Source organism: Lepidochelys kempii, chromosome 3, assembly GCF_965140265.1.
Source record: "Lepidochelys kempii isolate rLepKem1 chromosome 3, rLepKem1.hap2, whole genome shotgun sequence".
Lineage (NCBI taxonomy): Eukaryota > Metazoa > Chordata > Testudines > Cheloniidae > Lepidochelys > Lepidochelys kempii.
Genome location: NC_133258.1, coordinates 126,702,053 through 126,721,064, shown reverse-complemented (window position 1 = coordinate 126,721,064; position 19,012 = coordinate 126,702,053). Strand labels below are relative to the sequence as shown.

General features: G+C 42.3%; 2 protein-coding genes across 2 annotated transcripts in view; one reads left to right on the top strand and one right to left on the bottom strand.

Annotated features, from left to right (window-relative positions):
• On the top strand, window positions 1–10,588 carry TTLL2 (tubulin tyrosine ligase like 2). The gene is given in 5 exon segments (XM_073337920.1): window positions 1–304; window positions 307–329; window positions 3,183–3,299; window positions 3,486–3,567; window positions 8,642–10,588. Coding segments are annotated over 5 exon segments (2,211 nt in total). The 3' UTR covers window positions 10,327–10,588.
• A 3,300-nt stretch (window positions 10,589–13,888) lies between these two features.
• LOC140909195 (centrosomal P4.1-associated protein-like) overlaps window positions 13,889–19,012 on the bottom strand; it is a 71,239-nt gene continuing 66,115 nt past the window's right edge. The window contains 4 exon segments of the mRNA XM_073337918.1: window positions 13,889–15,364; window positions 16,998–17,118; window positions 17,460–17,544; window positions 18,315–18,455. Coding sequence (XP_073194019.1) covers window positions 15,175–15,364; window positions 16,998–17,118; window positions 17,460–17,544; window positions 18,315–18,455 — 537 coding nt within the window. The 3' untranslated portion in view covers window positions 13,889–15,174.

Sequence of the window (19,012 nt, the reverse complement as noted above, 5' to 3'; positions counted from 1 at the left end):
ATGTCGGTCATCAACATTTCTAAAAAAAATCATAACCACAGTCACCTTGTCCCTCCTGCTAAGTACCATGCAGGGTTTCCCCAACCCCATTTTATTTTTGTTTGGAATTTTATTACATTGTTGGGATTATTTTGTGCTATCATTAAATTATTGAACAGTGTCCCCAGCACCTTGGCAGGTGGGTATTGTCCAAAATCAATGATTATTATTAGTCGTGTAACAGCAGAAATAATCCTTTTTGTAAAGCAAACAAAATGTAAGAGAAGAAAAATTGAAGACACTGACTACCAATCATCAGGATTAGCACACACCTGGAAACAAATGACATTGTAAGATAAACTGTGTAATACCATGAAATCTAACATTTGAGACTAATAGGTTCAATTATTAACTGCACCATGAGAGTGAGGCATTAATGAAATAAAAACAAATGTGGATGTAACAAGAAGATAGAAAGAAATAATCAGATTAATGTGGGAAACCCCCCCGAAGTATTCCTTTTTACAATTTTTTTCTCACACCACTTTCCTTCCTCAAATAGTATTTTCTAGTACCAGGATTCCTGTCCAGATTTCACTCATGTTCTGTCTAGCGTTCCATATTATACCTTTATTTACCTTCTAGTTTATAATTAAGTATAATTCATTATGTCTAGCAAAAAAACAACAAACAAACAAACAAAAACAGGCGAGCTCCTTTACAGCTCTGCCTCCCTGATGGCTCTGTCAATTCTGAAAAAAGGCTTGTAATTAATCACTTTGTTCATTATATTTGTGACTAAACTATTATAGCAGTGGAATCCTCAGGAATGTTCACCAAACATTCAGTGATTACAGATGGACTTTCAATAACATCTAGTTTACCTCCTGACTCCTTTACCGTTCTGTTGCATATTCTTAACAGGTGTTGCTTCCCCAGAATGCAGAATCTTTATTTCATCTTCAACTTGCCCTTTACGTATCAAACACACTCACTGCAAATACACAGGTGATAACACACTACCCCATTTTGCATGCACAGAGCTTGCATGCTGTCTTAGTGTCCTTCAGCCCAATGTCCATTTGTGTGCATGCAACTTTGCATCTGTTGATACAGCAGGTTTTTTCTATCACCATACTATCGAAATACTTTCAGTTACCTCCTCTCCTTCCTTCCAAAACTATCTGGATATTTTTCATGCTGTGGACATGTCAAGCAATGACACCACAATGGCCTGCCACAGACAACATAGATTCCAACTGAAGTTACAATGAATGAAGCAGGCAGTAAGCAACTGGATGGTGCTGGTATCTGGGAATCTCAGCACAGGTGAGGCAGAGTCAGAACTGGAAGGATGGTCTTGTGGGTCAGGCACTGGACTGGAGATTTGTGTTTAGTTAGTGGCTCTGTCACAGACTTCCAGTGTGACATAGGCAAGTCACATATCTCGGTGCCTCAGCTCCAACTCTGTAAAATGGGGATAATTACACCTCTCCCTCACAGGGGTATTGCGAGAATAAGTTCAGATAGTATGGCAATGGGAGCCATAAACATACCCAGCTTGACAGTTAATTTGAGAAGCCTTAGTCAGGGCAGAGTGAGGTGAAGCATATGATAGCCTCATATGCGAATAACACGGCTGAGCTGTCTGGCAGAGGCAACTATCAGACTTGATCTATGCAGCCTGAACTTTTCAATTAGGCCATAGATGAGCAAACCCCATAAGTGAGTTAGAACTGTGGTGATTTAATATAAAGTTAATAAACCGAGCCTGTGCTGTAGCACGACTCAAGACATCAAAATATTGGTAGGGGGCTGAGCCAGGGAGGCCTCTGTGCTCCAGTGGGAAAACAAAGTGACAGTTGGTATCACTGTGGCACGAAGCTTCTGGCCTTCCAGAGGAACATTCCACAAGCCTTGCTTTGGTTGACCGGGTAGTAAGCAGGCGAATCATGTTTGGATGGAATGAACTGAACCAGAGGCAGGACTCACTTGGAATCACCATCCCCTCTCAACTCACGCTTAGCTGATGGCCAATCTATTATAATGCCACCAGCAATAACTGCGTTCACCCCAGTAGGCTTCTATCACTGACTCCACCTGTATGAGGTTAATGAGTGCCCATTCTGGTCGCATGCTGAGCAACCCCAATATGTACAAGCTGCAGGCTTGAAGGTACTGGAAAGATAACCACTAGTCACCTGGACAGCAAACCGTCTATAAGCAGACTGCCACTAAATGCTGTGCATGATAAATGTTTATACCAGACAAATATTATGCAGGCTCACAGCTTTGCAAGGTGGAGAGCACCCCCTGCAAGCTGCTGAGTGCCTCCTGACAGATGCTGAGTTCCCAGGCTGAGGAGACACTGAAATGGGGAGCAAGGGAGCAGAACTGAATTAGCTGGAGGAGGGAAGCAGAGAATAGATGATGGGGACAAGGGAAGTCACCAGTTTTTCTCCCTCTGGGACCTGGTCTCACACTTTGTGATCCTGTTTTCCCAGTTCAGCGCAGCTGAGATAGAAGTTTGATATGGAGTTGGGGGCAGTGATGAGAGCCCTGGCCCAAGCAGCAGCAGTCACCGGGGGCTAGGGGTGTGGAGGGAGGAGAGGAGGCAGAAGGTGGGGCATCCTAATTTACCAGCTGACTTTCTAAATTAAACTGAATACCATTAATATTAATCATTATCTACATACGTCCAGTGACTGCAGTGAGAGTCCTACACATAAAAACCAAAGCCCATCACAGCGCCGCATGAAACCACAGAGGAGAATGAATTAAAAGCAACATAAGCTAAAGTTTGATATTACTAAGCCAAGGCTTTCATGGACTCCTGTGGGAGTTTTGCCTGAGCAAGGCTGGCTGGCTTTGGCTTATGGAGATTAAAGAAGAGAAAGGAACTTATGGGCTGGTGACAGAAGTTGAAAGGACTCAATAAACCACTTTGCCCACTTCCATGATGCTGTCACTCTTTGCCTTTGTGTACAGGATTGCTACTTTGTGTTGCTAGGCAACAATACTTCAACCCTCTTGGCCTGCCCTTGGAGACATCCAGGCAAGAAAAACCAATCAGACAGCTGTAGCTGCTGAATCAGGCAGCCTGCAAATCCTACTTTGGCATTTGCAAGCATAAAGAGGGGGTTTCCTTCTGTTCGTATTTGAAAATTCAAGTGTATGTTGATGTTTTCTGATTCTCTACCTAGAGCTGGGAGTGTCCCGGCCAGCATGCATTGTTGATGAGGACAATTACCATACAGAGAATGCACCTGTCCAGAAGTGTAGATGTACCAGCGGGAGAGGTATGTGCCCATTTTGAATTGGTGAGTACATTCGTGTGTGTGTTAAGCACTTTCTAGTCCTTGGCCTTTCTTGGGAAAGAAGGAATTTATCCTGGGGGGCGGGGAGGGAAAATCCTGTGAAAAGGATTTCATTCCCAGCTGATGATGGAGGACACACAACAGGGGTTGAGAGCATAAGGGTTGGAAGCCTTCTTTGTTTCATACCAGATTCATAGAGATGTCATGATTTGTAAGATGCTGAATTCAACTGCATTTCAACTGGCAGAGTAAGAAAAGGGAGGGGTTTTTGGTAAGTCTCTCTCTACTATCGTCCTTATGCCAATACATAAATATTTAGTATGCACCTGTCCAATACATCGTTTGTCCATTGTACAATGGCTTTTACAATATTAATTCCAACATAATGCAGCTATTGCTAGATTTGATGTCACAAAAAAGTCTTTTGTTCAAAGAAAATCAGTTATCTGAGCTAGCTTGGATGCATCCTTGGAAGATATGCTTTAGTCAAACACAAGTTGTTGGGACCAATATGGGGTAACAGGGTCAAATTTGATAGCCTCTGATATACAGGATGTCAGACTACTAGATGATCTGATGGTCCCTTATGGTCTTGAAATCAATTAGCCAGGAAAGCTGGGTGAATAATGGATTTTTTGATTCAGTGGCAATTTCAAAAAGTTTAAAAAATTCATTTTGGGTCTCACCAAAATAAAAAAAAATAATAAAAAAATTGGACAAATTGAGAAGTAAAAAGAAAAAAAATTGTTTGGGTCAAATGAAACATTTCATTTGGACCAAACCAAAATATGCTATTTCAATTTTGACCATTTTAAAATGTTTTAGAATTTTAAAAACAACATTAAAGAACTTTTTGAAACAAAACCATTTCCAATTGAAACGTTCAATTTCAAAAATGAAATTTTAAAGCTGGACACCTGCGCAGCGGTGGCCATTGCAATATCATCAGCATCCAGTTATTCGTTACGGCAGCATGAGTACTTTTATTTAAAATACAAGGAAATACATTAGCCTCTCAGAGACCACTGTGTGAGAGCTGTGGGCAGTTGTTAACTTTGAATGGAAACTACTACCAGTGCACTGGGCAACAATGATTGCAAGTAGATGGAGTTTAAAATTATGATGTTTTCATAACTTGCAAAAGAAAATTGGGCAACTCAGGCAAATTCATCTGAATGAAAGGACATTTGTATAGTGATTCACACAGCCATAGGAAAAAAAGTAGTCAAATTTGTGTTCACGCATTTAGGTGATCACTCGATGATAGTTCTCCTCCAGTTGTGCTTAAATTGTGTTCCTTGTATCTGAAATCTTTTTATTGTTTTTGCGCTCCATATACACTAGGTACTGAGTTTCCAAGGTATTTGGTGTTGATATTTATGTTTAGGCTTGCAAAGCACTTGTCTTTCCAGTCAACTTCCCTCTGAGTGTAAATGGCACGAAAGGTTTTCCATTGACGCAACCTGACATGAGCAAGCCACTGTCAACAGCTTTATTGTTTAGGTAGTGTTAGCAGCCAGTAATGAGTAATTTACAATGTGTTAGTTCAGACTCCATTGTGGCAGCATTTACTGTACTCAGTAGTCATATAATACAGTGCCTTTCAATGAAGGGTTGCTAGTTGCACTACTGATCAGTGCATCACACACACACACGCAACTTACTGCAACATTTAAACTATGACTCAGAGATGTCAAGCTTGGTCAATTTAGTTAAATGTTATTTGGAATTTAGTATTCCTTGTCAGGGAAGCTGAGTCAGAGCCTAGAAAATTTGCAGCACAAATGTTTCTTTCCAGGGCTTTTAAAATGGATGATTAATAGGTATCTACCAAGGCGATTTTATAAGAGAGAATGGAACTTTAGGGAAGAAGATGGAGGCAAAGACAATAACTAACATGTACTTACATTACTGGAGGCTGCCATGGCAATGTGTGTTCTGCCTCAGCAGTGTCCACCACACTCCTGGGACCTTAAAGAGAATAGAAAATAGTCACTGGTGGGCTGCTTTTCCATATGCCCAAGTAAATCTACTTACATCACTAGGGTGCTTTAGTACCCACATGGTTCCCCTCAAACCCACCTCCCAAGAGTGGTACATCCCCTGAGGACTCTGCCTTATGTGTGGGAGAGAGATGGGGAGGAGTTACCTGAATCCTCAATCCAAAACTGGACCTGGACCTGGCTGACTTCCATCTCTGGCTCAAACACAAGAGAGAAAGAAGTTATAAGTTCAGCTGCAAAACAACAGAAAAAATATTCATTTATTTATTAACTACTTTGTTTTACTATAAATAGTATTGAGTAATGGATTAGAAATCATGAAATGAAGAAATTCAGCCCTAGTTCATGGGTGCTCAATAGTCTCTGCTCCTGCTGGACAGTGATTCTCCTTGTCCTCTTTCAACAGGGATCACACTATTCTTCACCTTCCCGCCACTTCCCCCAAGTCCCTCCCGCGTGTACACAGCCATTTCCCTCTATGCAGGGTCCAGCCCTTGGGCCCTCCCATGACACACCTGGCTGTCTCAAAGCAGTAAAGTGCTGCTTCGCTGCTTCCCAGGGCCACTTCCTATGATGTCTGTCTCTTGTTAGGCCCTTCTCCTCAGCCTTTTGCCATCAATCCTCTGCTGAAACCCTCCTGGGTTTTGTTCCCAGTTCCCTGTCAGGGGCACCACCTCCAGCCTCGGTTCAGATACCTGGTCACTGGAGAGCACCACTGCTGTCCCCAGATCTCTCCCAGCCACTGCCCTGCCTGTCAGCTTTCTCCCTTGTCTGAACAGCACAATCTGCCTTTTAACCTGGCTCCTTCTTCCCAGCAGGCCTGGCTCCAGTCCCACGGTTTGGGCGGCACGTCAAACCTAGATGGGAACTGGTCCTGAGTTCTTCCTAAAGTCCTAACTTGTCCTGTGCATGTGGCTCATGACTCATGCACCACTGCAGATAGCACCAGACCATTCATACCTGTTTCAAGTGGCAACAATGAAATTTCTCTAAGGTAGATAAGGGTTAAAGCTCACAAAAGAAAGATACTTAGTGTGTTGAGCTGACAGTGCCAGCTGACCACAGCACAAGGCTCAGGGAACCAATACATATACATCAGGCAAGAATGTCACTGAATGCTGGAGTAGGGTGGGAAATGATTTTCCCATCCTGCAGAATTTTTTGAGGTTTTGAAATTTTTTTCCATCCTGAATCAGGACAAAAAGTCAAAATCTTGAATATGTTGGTCGACTGAAAAATCTGAAAAAAATTTCAAATCAGGTCAATTGAAACATTTCATTTCAACTGTGCCTTTTCTTTTCAATTGAAAAAGATAGAACTTTTCAACAATTTAATTTTTTTGTTCAAAAATATTTCAAAAAAGGACATTTGTGAAGCCAACCATTTTCGGTGAAAAGTTTCAGTTTTGACAAATTGCCATGTCCCCATAAATATTCTATCACAGGAAAGGGGGGTGAGGGAATGCTGTGAGGTATACACACATCCTAGGTTTCTATGGAGATTTAGAATGTATGGCATTTACATTCTGGGGATTGTTTCAAAAGTTGGGAGTTTAAACCTCAGGAGGAGAGATTCTCAACCTCAAAAAATATACCAAGATGTCAGTCTGAAAACAGGTTGAGCAGAGGATTGACTGCTGTATCGCGGATGTGCATGTCTTGGGCAATGTCAGACCTGTGCAGATACTAAGGCTTTGTCTACACTGGCAAGTGAACGACGAAACTTTTGTCATTCAAAGGTGTTAAAAAAACCCCACACACCGAAAGACAAAAGTTTTGTCGAAGAAAAGCGCCGGTGTGAACGGTACTTTGTTGGCAGGAGTGCTTTCCTGCCGACAAAGCTACCGCCGCTCTTTGCGGGTGGAAGTTTTTTGTCGGTAGGAGAGAGCTCTCCTGCCAACAAACAGCGGCTATGCGGCACACCTTTTAGTGGCACAGCTGTAGCGGCACAGCTCTGTCACTAAAAGCGGCATAGCGTAGACAAAGCCTAAGGGTTGTGATTAGGAAAATTCCTTTCTTCTTTTATTTTCTAATGTTGTTACATTCCAAGGGTAAAATTTAATGTCCGTCCCTGGAGACCCCATCCTGGGGGATTTCAGAGTGTGGAGTGGTAAAATAGGCAAGTTCATGCTGATCTTAAGGGCATGGATTTCAATGGCAGAGATGATGCCTTGTGGAACTATTCTCCCCCTAACTGCAGTCTTGTCCCCTTTCTAGACATAGAGGAACTTCTGCAGCAGGTTTTGGGGAAGGGCAGAGCACTGACACAGAAGCAGCAATACCCCCCCCTAAGGCAGATATCCGCTGGGATTTTGTGTCCTCCACAGACAGCAGGGGCAACAGAGCCTTCAAGTTGTACCCCATTTCTTTAGATTGAGAATTAATTGGTATGTGTGGGTGTGGTGGGAGGGTGGGAAGTCTTATTTAAAAGTTAATAATTCTGTGTTAAAGCTGCTACTTTCCCCAGGAAACTAGAAGAATTAAAATGCATTTCCAACTCAGAGGAGCTGACATGCACCATCTGCGGTACATATTCTGAAATGGTGCATCATTTAGAGATTACATGAATTCCTATTGGAGATTATTTACAAACCTCAGGGAGTATTAACTCCTCTGCCGGAGGGAAATGGAGAGAAGGAACAGTGTATGGAGCTCTTCAGGAAGGAGGAAAAGTTTCACTGGTAACAGCAAAGTATTAGGTAGACCAGCCAGGTGATACCAGGACTTTAGGCTGAGATCCAAAGCCCACTGAAGCCAATGGAGTCTTTCCAGTGACTTCACTGGGCTTTGGATCAGGTCCTAAGATCTTGTCTACAATGGGGTTTTTCTCAGACAAGGGTTAGATAACATGGTTGTAAAATGTCTGGTCCTTGTCTAAATGGCAACTGTTGGGAATTATGGGTCATAAATTACTAGTGTAGACAAGGTCTAATAGGAGAAGTTATTATCATTGGACTGAACAAAGGCATTGTAAAATAATAGATATCTGTGCATTACAAAAGCATTAGTCTACTACGCCAGCCCAATACCTCTAAGATTGGCCAAGTTAAATTAAAAAGCAAAGCAAAAGAAAATATATGGACATTCAATTTTATAGAGACAGCCATGTGTCATGCTGCCTTAAAGTTTTCTGAAACTAAGATCATTGTACCTGAGGCTCATACAATTGCTCCTTCAGCAGTAAATAAATCTTTGGACTCCATTTTTCAATTGCAATTTGCTCATTCATGGTAGAAAGAACCATGGGAAAGAGAGGAGGCTTTGGGTGTGCCAAGACATATGTGATGCATTTCAGCTCAATTCATGACAGTCATTTATTTACCTTCTGATCATTCTTTTTCAGAAAATAAGGCCCACACAATGGCATATGACCATGATGCAGAAGACATCCTGAAGCCTCTGGTCTTCCGTCTCCATGAGAGCGTTCCTGAAGCAGTCCGTGAGGTCTTACTGGAACGTGGTTGGAGTGAATTTGATGAACAAGAGCAAGATGAAGCAGACTGGAATCTGTACTGGCAGAACTCCCCTTTCCGTATGACTGACCACCGTAGCATTAAACCATGGCAGAGGCTCAATCACTATCCAGAAACAGTCAGGATCACAAGGAAAGACTATCTGGCAAGGCATCTGAAACGCATGAAGGGAATTTATGGACCATCTCTTTACGAGTTTAGTCCAATGGCATTCATCATGCCTAACGACTATGTCAAGTTTATAGCAGAATACACTAAGGAGAGACAGTCACAGGGCAGAAAGCCAAGCTACTGGATTTGCAAGCCTGTGGGTCTATCTCGTGGAAGGGGCATTCTCATTTTCCAGGACATTAAAAACTTTGTATATGATTGCATGGTCATTGTGCAGAAGTACATTAGTAACCCTTTGCTTATTTCTGGGTACAAATGGGATCTCCGCCTCTATGTCTGTGTCACCAGTTTTTGCCCCCTTACCATTTACACTTATGAAGAAGGGCTAGTGAGGTTTGCCACTGAAAAGTTTGACCTTAGTTCTCTGGACAACGTCTATGCCCATCTGACAAACACCAGCATCAATAAATTTGGCGCCTCGTACAAAAAAAATAAAGAAGGGATCGGCCGTGGCTGCAAATGGACATTCAGCAAATTCCGTTCTTACCTACGCAGCCATGAGGTGGACGACCTGCTTCTGTGGCGGAGAATACACAACATTGTAATGCTGACCCTGCTCGCTATAACCCCTTCTGTTCCACTGACGTCCAATTGCTTTGAGCTCTTTGGGTTCGACATTCTGATCGATGACACATTCAAACCATGGCTTTTAGAAGTAAACTACAGCCCAGCCTTGCGCCTAGACTGTTCCATCGACAGAACAGTGAAAAAAAGACTTCTCCATGACATCATTGAATTGCTAAATTATAAGCAAACTGACACCTTGAGAGAAAACAAAGGGGCTAGCACCAAAGCTTCCTATGCTGGTAGAACACACATCCCCTTGACAGCACAGGGTGAAAATGCAACAGATGGTGCTCCTGATTTCCTTGCTTCTAGGCAAGAAAGTGAATGCACTGCCACTTCTGCAGTGCAGTCTCTCTTGGCGGTTACAGGAGGTGCGTTTAAGAAGGAGGCCATAGTGATGGAGAGAATGGCCAGAACACATCCAAGGAAAACACTAACCTCACAGCTCCGGGAAAGGATGAACAGGCCGAAAACATCTTCGCAATCAAAGGCGGTGTCTAAAAGCAACCAGCTCTCAGGAGCTAGACACCCTGCACATGCATCTGTCCAAGTCACCCATCGGTTGCCTACCACTGAGTTATGTAACTACAAATTAACTATTCCTCCATATTTTCTCTCCACTAAAGACAAAAGGCCCTTCCCTCGAGTAGGTGATTTTGTCCTTATATTTCCTTTCAACGATGCTGCACTTGAAGCCTCCAAAAATGGAATAGATGTAAAAAGCATCATACAAGAAATACACAAGTTAATGAACAAACAGTTGCCCCCAGGACAGCAGAGAGTAAAGAAGAGAAAAGATTATTTAACTTTTAGATAACTCAGTAGATGTTAGGATATAAGCTGCCACACAATGAAAGAGGAAGACAATAACCAGATATGAATGGTGCTGGGCTATTGACCCATCTTAGCTGGTGGTTTAGTTTGAAGATGGTGGGTATGTGCGGAAGTCATCTCAGAAATAGGGATCTTGCAAAACCACACACAATTTGAAAATGTCTCTTGTAATTTAACAATGACCCTGGGAAATTATTTTTTTAAATTAAATACTGAATTGCATAATTAATTTATACAGTATTCTTCTGCCTCTGAAATAGTCTCAAAATGAAAATATAAAATTGCATATTCTTTCAAAAGCTTTAACAATGTCAATCTTTGCTTTTGTTTATGAGTCATTTATTAATTCCTACCCTTCATTGTCAATGGCTTTTCTTTTCCTGCCTGGGAGGCTTTATAACTATAAAATGTTGGTTAGTTTACCCCTTGCAGCATGCAACTTGGATATCCATGTCCCATAGTTTACAGTGTTATTAATAGTCATAAAACTATCAAGTCTCTTTAAGAATTCAGTACATGATCTCATACACTGAGCTTCTGGGCAGTCACTGTTGCAACCTGATTACATGCTGCGTGAAGAAATACCATCCAAATAGAATTACATTCATTTGATTGAAAACTGGGTTTCTGCAGAAATTCTTATGAAATGTAATTTCAAAAATATCCTACATGCTGTTCCAGACTGGTTTTCAAACCCACTGCTCAAACACTAAACAAAGAATCCTGAACAGTCTTGGTGAGGTAGAAAATATTATAATTACCAGAGCAACAGAGGAATTTAATATTGGAGCTGCGTTGAGACCTCGAACTGCCATTTTTGAATCACCAGATAAAACCTCTCCCACCGACACAGTACATTATCTGCCTGTTGGGGCCTTACTAATGTTAAACAGTTACTCAGCTTTGTTATGCCATAATTATGGGGCCTTACATCAGATTGCTGGTTTAACACTTTTTGCACAATAAAGTGAGTAGGGAGAAACCCCACCACCAACACTGAATTGAAATATTTGTCTGACTCCCTGTCCAAACCATCTGAGCTCCTCGTGCATCTCTACTGCCACCAATTGTCCGTCTGGCAAAAACTGCATCTGCTATGGTCTACAGAAGTACATTCTCATTTTGTTCCAAACATGAGGCAAAATTCTAATTGCCATGGGCTTAGTCTGATGCCAGAAAATCTGTGGGTAACAAAGAATTGAGGTGTTGCAACTGTATTCTATCTCCCTGCAAAGTCACCCCTTACAGCTTCTATAATAAGAAACACAGAGGGATGTTTTGGGGCCGGCATGGTCTGTGTGTTTAGGGAGGGTAAGACTCTGATCCTGCAGAAGGGAGTATGCAGCCACTCATATATAGGTTATCTGTGTTCTTAGAAAGAATCATCTGTGGCTGGGAAAGGCCATTGTCAGTCAGAATAAAGGGCAGAGGGGTTTTGCAGCATGAAGGATTAGAGAAGAGAGGAGTGTGAGGAAGAGGTAGGGAGCTGTCTTTTTGTATTAAGAATAACCAGATCAGGGCTCATTTTTACTATGTTTTTATTTCCATTGAAGGGGTTCTGGTTACGGCATGAGCTAAATAGCTCTTGTGATTTATGCCATCACCTTCTCCCTCTCTCTGAGAGCAAACTAGTCTTGTGCTATTTGTTTTGATGGCTCCTTTGCTTTTATACTATTCAGCATCTCCTGAGGTTTGCTTTCTAGCATGCCAGGTCCGACAAGGCAACAAAATTACCATTAAATACTCATTACTAATCTCATCTCAAATGGTTATACTATGGGCAAGTGCAGCTGCAAAGGGTTCTACTAGCTAGGCTCTGGTTTGCCACTACCCCAGGCAGTAAGGTGCCAGGCTCCTGGGGGAGCTAGCAAAATGATCTGGGCCGTGGTATCACTAACATGCACAGGGCAGGCCGCTCTAAATCTCATTTTCGTCAGAACCAGATGGTGCAGTGTTCACGTTCCTAGTGCCTGGCCAGGACAGGGACTTAGAGCGAGTTGCCCGAGACTCAATCTAGACGAGACATAGGTGATACTAGTGGGTTGGAACCTAGGGGATACAACAGAAGTAGTTCCTGCCCCTGTGCCTGAAAGAGATTTTGCTCATCTTTTCTCCAAGATGTTTGCAATTTGGGGGTGCTACTGGTGAAGTTGTTGGCCCAGAGAACCTTTTTTACCTGCATATGGTAAGTAGTGCTTAAATTATGTGGAAAAATAGGGGGTGGCTTTAATGTAAACATTAGTGAGAAGTAAGGGGGGGCGGGTCATAAGACAGAAGGGAGGTAACCACTAAAAGTAGTATATGGGGGCCTGCCCCTCCCTCCCCAGCCCCGCCATAATTCAAGCACAGCTGGTAAGACATTTGTGACATTTTACTTTGGATCAAGAGCCTGCCAAGGAAATCCATACTTTTGTAACTTTTAGTTGGGATTACTGCACTGTATTTTGCATCTACATGAACCTATACATGAAGGTCATGTGGAAGGTAATGGACAAGGCAACTATATCACTGTTAGATGGGTATTACTCACAGGAAATATTTTACACCAGTTCTTTGATGACTTTACTGTTCGCACTTTTACTTCTGGGTTCAATTCAAGCTCCTGACTTTGATGTGTAAAGCCCTACAGTACATAGTTTACATTAGAGCCTGGTTACTTGAGAAGTTGCCTCTCCTCCTATACCACAGTGCAAATGTATTTATTTCACTTACAGAATGCACTATCACCCTAGGCACATTTAAACAAGAACAATCTTATAACAGTACAATGCCTCCAGCATCTAATAGTAGCCAACACAAACAATCCCAAAAAACACCCTCAGAGAAAGCCTCGGCAAGCAGCTCTTACAATGTTCCCTGAAAGGCAACTGATTCAGGCTGTCAGACCTCTCCACTGGGAATGCTCTGCAACGCTTCTTATATGGGCCTGCCCAGCCCTGATTGGCTGCTCCTCACAGCCCTTCTCTGATTGGCTGCCTCCTGCACAGCCTCCCTGGGGCTCTATTAACCCCTTAGAGCCCAGTGTGGGGCAGGCACCCCATCACAGGATTATAATTAATGATGTAAACAAGCAGATTTATAGATACTTAATCATGATTTAAGAGTAAAAGTGGCAAACAAAAACCACCAAACATTTCCTGAATACCTGTAAATGAGCACAAACAAGCTGCTTCATTGACAAATAAACTTTTTTAAAAACAGGATGCTTAGGAATTAACTTGATGTTTCTCATTGGCAGATGCAAACACGATGTCTATTTTTTCCTAACCTGATTGAATGCAGTTTTCAATGACAGCTTTGCTGCGATGGTTATTTGGGACAAACCATGTAGCCTTGTTTCAGCCTTTATGTAGCAGCAAGAAGTATTACCCTGTAACAAAGGACATGGAATAGAATGGTCTCTTTCAAAGATCTTTTTGGACTTCTTTAATAAGCTGCCTTTCACAATCTATGTAGAAATAGATTAAAGATTACAATAGTGAAAAGCACACCATTCTAAATAGTTTATTTTACACATAGGGAGTAAAAGGAATAAAAATACAACTATGTTATCACACCCGAATTACATTAAAATGTATTCATCATCAAATGCTTCGAAAAGAGTAATTACATTTATACACACTGTAGTTTGTGATCAATATTAATGGGAAATAACTAGTTTCATACACTTTCTGTCTAGTCAGAATACGTCTCCCAGACTGCACAGTAATTTGTTTCTATTCTGAGTTGCAAGAAACAAAACAGAAAAATGAACAATTGCATAATCTTGCAATTATTTTATACTTGCATGTGAGGAAAGAATAAAGGTAGATTGCTAGGAGAGTCTGCAGGAGTTTACACATGTATTTTGGGTGCTGGAGTCAAAAGAAATTACATAATGCTAGAGAGAGAGAGAGAGAATCAACAAGAAATATTTGTAAAATTAAAGACATCGGTCCGATCTTCATGGAGTGTAAATCAATATGTCTCTATTGAAGACTGAAGAGCTGGACCTGGTCTTTAGATTTTTACTTAATAAACTGCATTCACGTTAATGATTTTGTTTAAGGCAGCATGTCTGAGTGGATCTACCATGCTGAATAATAAAAACAATATTTTTTACATTTATATGGTGTCGTTCCAAAGGATCTCAAAGTGCCTTACAGCTGTGGGGCATACATACAACACCACTGAAGTGCAGCCACTTCTGGGATAGACAGAGGAGCCAACTAGCACCCGAGTAAAGGGAAGGGAAATTTTGGGCAAAGTCACCAGGCAAACACTTGGTGGAAAGGAAAGTACCATGGGTTGGTTAATGTATATTCAGGGCAGACATGAGTGCAGTTTTAGAAGCCTTCTTCAAGAAGCACCCACCCAGAAAGCTGTAGTTTAACTAAAATTCAGTGAATGCAAGTAAAATTCAATCCCACATATCTACTTGGAATGTGAACTTATGGTCCACGGGAACCTAGGCATATCATATCATATGCTTAGTCTCCTAGTCCATCCCCTTCTTCCTTACACCTGGTGTGAAGAAATGAAATGTTCTCCACACAGCAATTTCTGTTTTTTCTGGAGATGCATGGCATTCATTTATGATTTTAGAGAACACAACTCTTTATGAACCTGATCCTTAATTGACTTTGAGAGGAGTTGTAGGTGCTCAGCACCACTCACAGTCAGGCCCTAATTCTTTCAAGGAACAGAAAGGCAGGCAAAGGGACAAGGAAGAAAACAAATCAGACTTGTGCACTTCCAGGGGATACATATCTACACTGTAAAATAATAACCAATCTCAACCAGAAACTGGCTTGAATGACCTACATACAACATTGCATCTAGAGCAGATGAATCACTTCTTATTGAGGATGATGTTGCCCTCTTCGTCTTTGATTCGAACCCGGCCAGAGGAATACTTTGTTTCCTGTTGGCCACTGGAGTACACAGTCTTTACAGTGCCATCGGGGTACTCCCTTCTCTTGAACTGTGACGTGTGAGTTTCCTTCTGCCCATTACTGAACATCACCATTTTATCGCCATTCCTGAAAAAAAAGACAATTGATAAAGTATTCAACCATGTACAAAAGCCCAGATTCCCCATGGGTGTATAGTATATCCTGACCAGGAGCGGTGGGAGCTCCCTAAAATTGGGCGGGGGGGGCCACTGGCACCTGAACCGTGCCCTGCCCCTCTGTGCCACCCCTCCCCCCCGAGGCCCTGCCCCCATGCCACCCCTTTTCCCTGAGCCTTCACCCTCGCACGGCCCCTTCCCCAAGGCCCTGCTCCTGCACCGCCTCTTCCCACCAAGACACCCCCACCCGTGCTCGCTCCTCTCCACCCCTCCCCCTGTTGCTTGCTCTTACGGTTGGTAAAAAGTGATAGGGCCATGACCCCTTGGTCCCCCATGTTCTGGTGCCCCTGATCCTGACAGACTCCAGCAATGGATAATACACCGTGGGGAGATATACAGTATAATAGATAGCTTCAGAAACCAATGCTGAGGGCCAGGGCTGCCTCCAAAGTGGCCAGCACTCGACAGGGAAGGGGCGTGGATATACTCAATCAACTCACTCCAAGAGCTGCTTCTAACAGTGGGGCTTTGATGGAGTCCCAGCCATAACTTAAAACTGCTCCCTGCAGGGGAAAGCTATGAGGGAGGTGAAGCTACAATTATGCTGCCTGAAATGAATCCTCCCTATGGTGGATGGGCCCAGGCTGGTGCAAGGACACACAAATGACATCTCCTTGTGTCCACATGGGTGAAAGCAGCCCTAATGTTATATACACTGCTGCAGGAGATGGACAGGGTGCACAGAAATGCATCACTGAGACTAAACGTTCTTATGAATATATCTGATTTGCAGCAGTGGGAGTGGAATATAACACATCAGATGGAAGCTTTCCCCTCCAAGTTTCAGCACAGCTCTGATCTTCAACCACCCAAATGTAACAGCGTTTACAGAAGGACTGCAGTTTTCAGCAGTTCTCACAATGTGGCCTTCATCACAGAGATGCATCAGTACATAAAATTAACTCAAATAGTAATGAACAACATAATCTGCACTTACAGTGCACTCTCCATCCAAGGATCTTAAAGCACTTTACAAACAGTGGTTCTCACAATACCTCTGTGAAGTATGCGGTGATAAGTATTATTATTACTCATTTTTTGCTGAGGCACAGGGAGGTGTTACTTGCAGTGACTTGCCCCAGGAGAGAGAGTCGGCAACAGAGGTAAGTATAGAGGCCAGGAGTCCAGATCTTCAGTCCCCTGCTCTATGCACTAACCCAATGCACCTGACCCTCTGGTGCCTTGCCCCTTGCGTAATAAGTTATTACAGCTGAACAAAGTGAGTGTAAAGTGCTACTAAATCAAATCACACCTACTGTATCCAGCTGCAAATGACTACACAAGATGCAAGGCAGTGAAGAATCATCCCCAATGCCTCGCTCTGGTAAAAACTTTCCTCCATTCGTACTCCAAATCCTTTCTCTTTTCAATTCTTCTGAAACCTCTGAACAAACTGGTATGTACTGAAAACAAAACAACCCTCTCGTTTGTAAAAATGAACCTTGTAAGACACAAACTAAAGCTTTAACCTTCTGCCCTCCCACCAGGAGAACCGGTATAGATCTGCTCAGTGCCCCAGCCATGTCACCTCACAGGATACTTACTTTTCTACTTTTACTACTGTGCCATCTGGAAAAACAGTTTCCTCAAGCCCACCATCATAGAAGCGTTTCACTGTCTGATCTGGGAACACAATTTCTTTGGTGCCACCCGGGTGGTGTTTTTCTGTAGAAAACAATATTTTTAAAGTTTATTTAGAAACTCCGTCATGTTGGTTTATATGAAACTACAGCATGTTCTTTCACAAGACATGGGGGTGAGGAACGGACTTGATAGATGGTAACCTACTAAAAATTGTAAAGAATAAATAATGATAAGCATCTAAATGGTGCTTTTACATCTGTAGATCTCAAAGCAAATATCAATTATCCACATTTTATAGATGAGGAATCCAAGGGACAGAGAGGTGAAGTGAAAAGTCCCAGTCTCCCAGAGTTAGAGTCAGGCAATTTTTTATGAGAAGATACTCCTGCAAAAGTAGTTCAAAGTTATGAGCTACCACATACCTATCTGATTGTTAGGGAACTGCAGTAACTCCAAGCCATTTGGATAAGTGGTATGGGTTGTCTGTGCATCTGCATAATAATAAATCTGCAAGGACAGTGAAGAGTTTGTATTTTGTTCCTAACATTTTAATAAAGGGATACAGTTATAACAATGTTTTAAAAAAATCTCTCATAGAAAAATGATTTTGAATTAACTTAAGGTATTTGGATTACAAGTAATTATATTTATATTTCAACTCTCCTCTTTCCCTCACATATAGGATGTGTCCAGATTTTGCTGCTTTCTCCTCTACAACATACAAATAATCAATGCAGTTGCTAAAATTATCTTCCTTGCCCACTGGATCCTTCCTCTTGCTCCCCTTTGCACGCTTAATAAAGTGTAACATTCTCATCCTACCTTCAAGAACCTGCTCATTTCCACCCCAGCTCACATTACATTATTATTTCCTATTTGAAGGAAATAGTACTACACCTAGAGGAAAGGACCCAATTGCATTGGCACCCTGCAAATGTATAATAAAGAGACACTCCCTGCCCCAAGGAGCCATGTCTCACACTTTGCTTTGTATCATGGTTTCCATTTCCACCTGCTCCACCAAAGATGCCAGCATCAGTGCTCCATTTGTTCCATCTTCTACTGCTATCTTGGCTTCTTTTCACTTTTCCACTTGTCTGTGGGGTAGACTCTCTAGCCCAGTTCACCAAGCCACCCTGCTTCTCTTTCAAACCTCAACTAAAGACACTCTTCTTCTACCACGTCCACAAGACGTAGGACCTTGTAGTACTAGTCAATCTGCATAAAATATTGACGTGCTTTTTTTAAACAAAAAGAAAAGACAAGTGTTTACACACCACTCTCTGATCCGGCATGATCTTCTTTACATCTCCATTGAAAAAAGTAACCACTGTCATCCTTTTATCAGCACTGATCTCTTTCTTGGTACCATTGCGGAAAATAATGATTCGACGGCCATCAGTAAGCACCTCTTCTACCTTTAAACACACAAAATACACCTCACAAGAGAACCAAAAATGGGCCAAACACCCCTCTCAGCTCCACCAGTGCAGCCTCAGTGCAGTCAGTAATGTTGCAGTGGTGTAACTGAAATGAGAGTTTGCTGCTAAATATTTCATTAACACAGGGACTTCAGGCTATGCCACAGCCCTTCAAAGCTTATTTCTATAGCATGGGTAAGTAATGCCTACATCACTTGTGTGCCAACAGAGGCCTAAAGATTATTTATCTCTCCCCCTCTCCGCCAAATGCGGGTTTTGGCAGGCTGGCCAGATTGCTATTTCTTCTCATTCAGTCTGAGTTTCAGAGCGCTGGCAAGCACAGTATTTCAATGAAGGACAACAATTCTGCAGCTACACAGTTGGAGTGAGCTAAGACTCCTGATTAAGACAATCTAGTTAGTTTGCACATATGTCCACACAAGTCAGAGCAAACTGAGTTCCCCACCCAAGAAACCTAGGATCTGGGTGGAGGGGACCAAAATGATCTGATCTGATAAGCTGGCATATGGTGGTGACATATGCAGATGGCAATT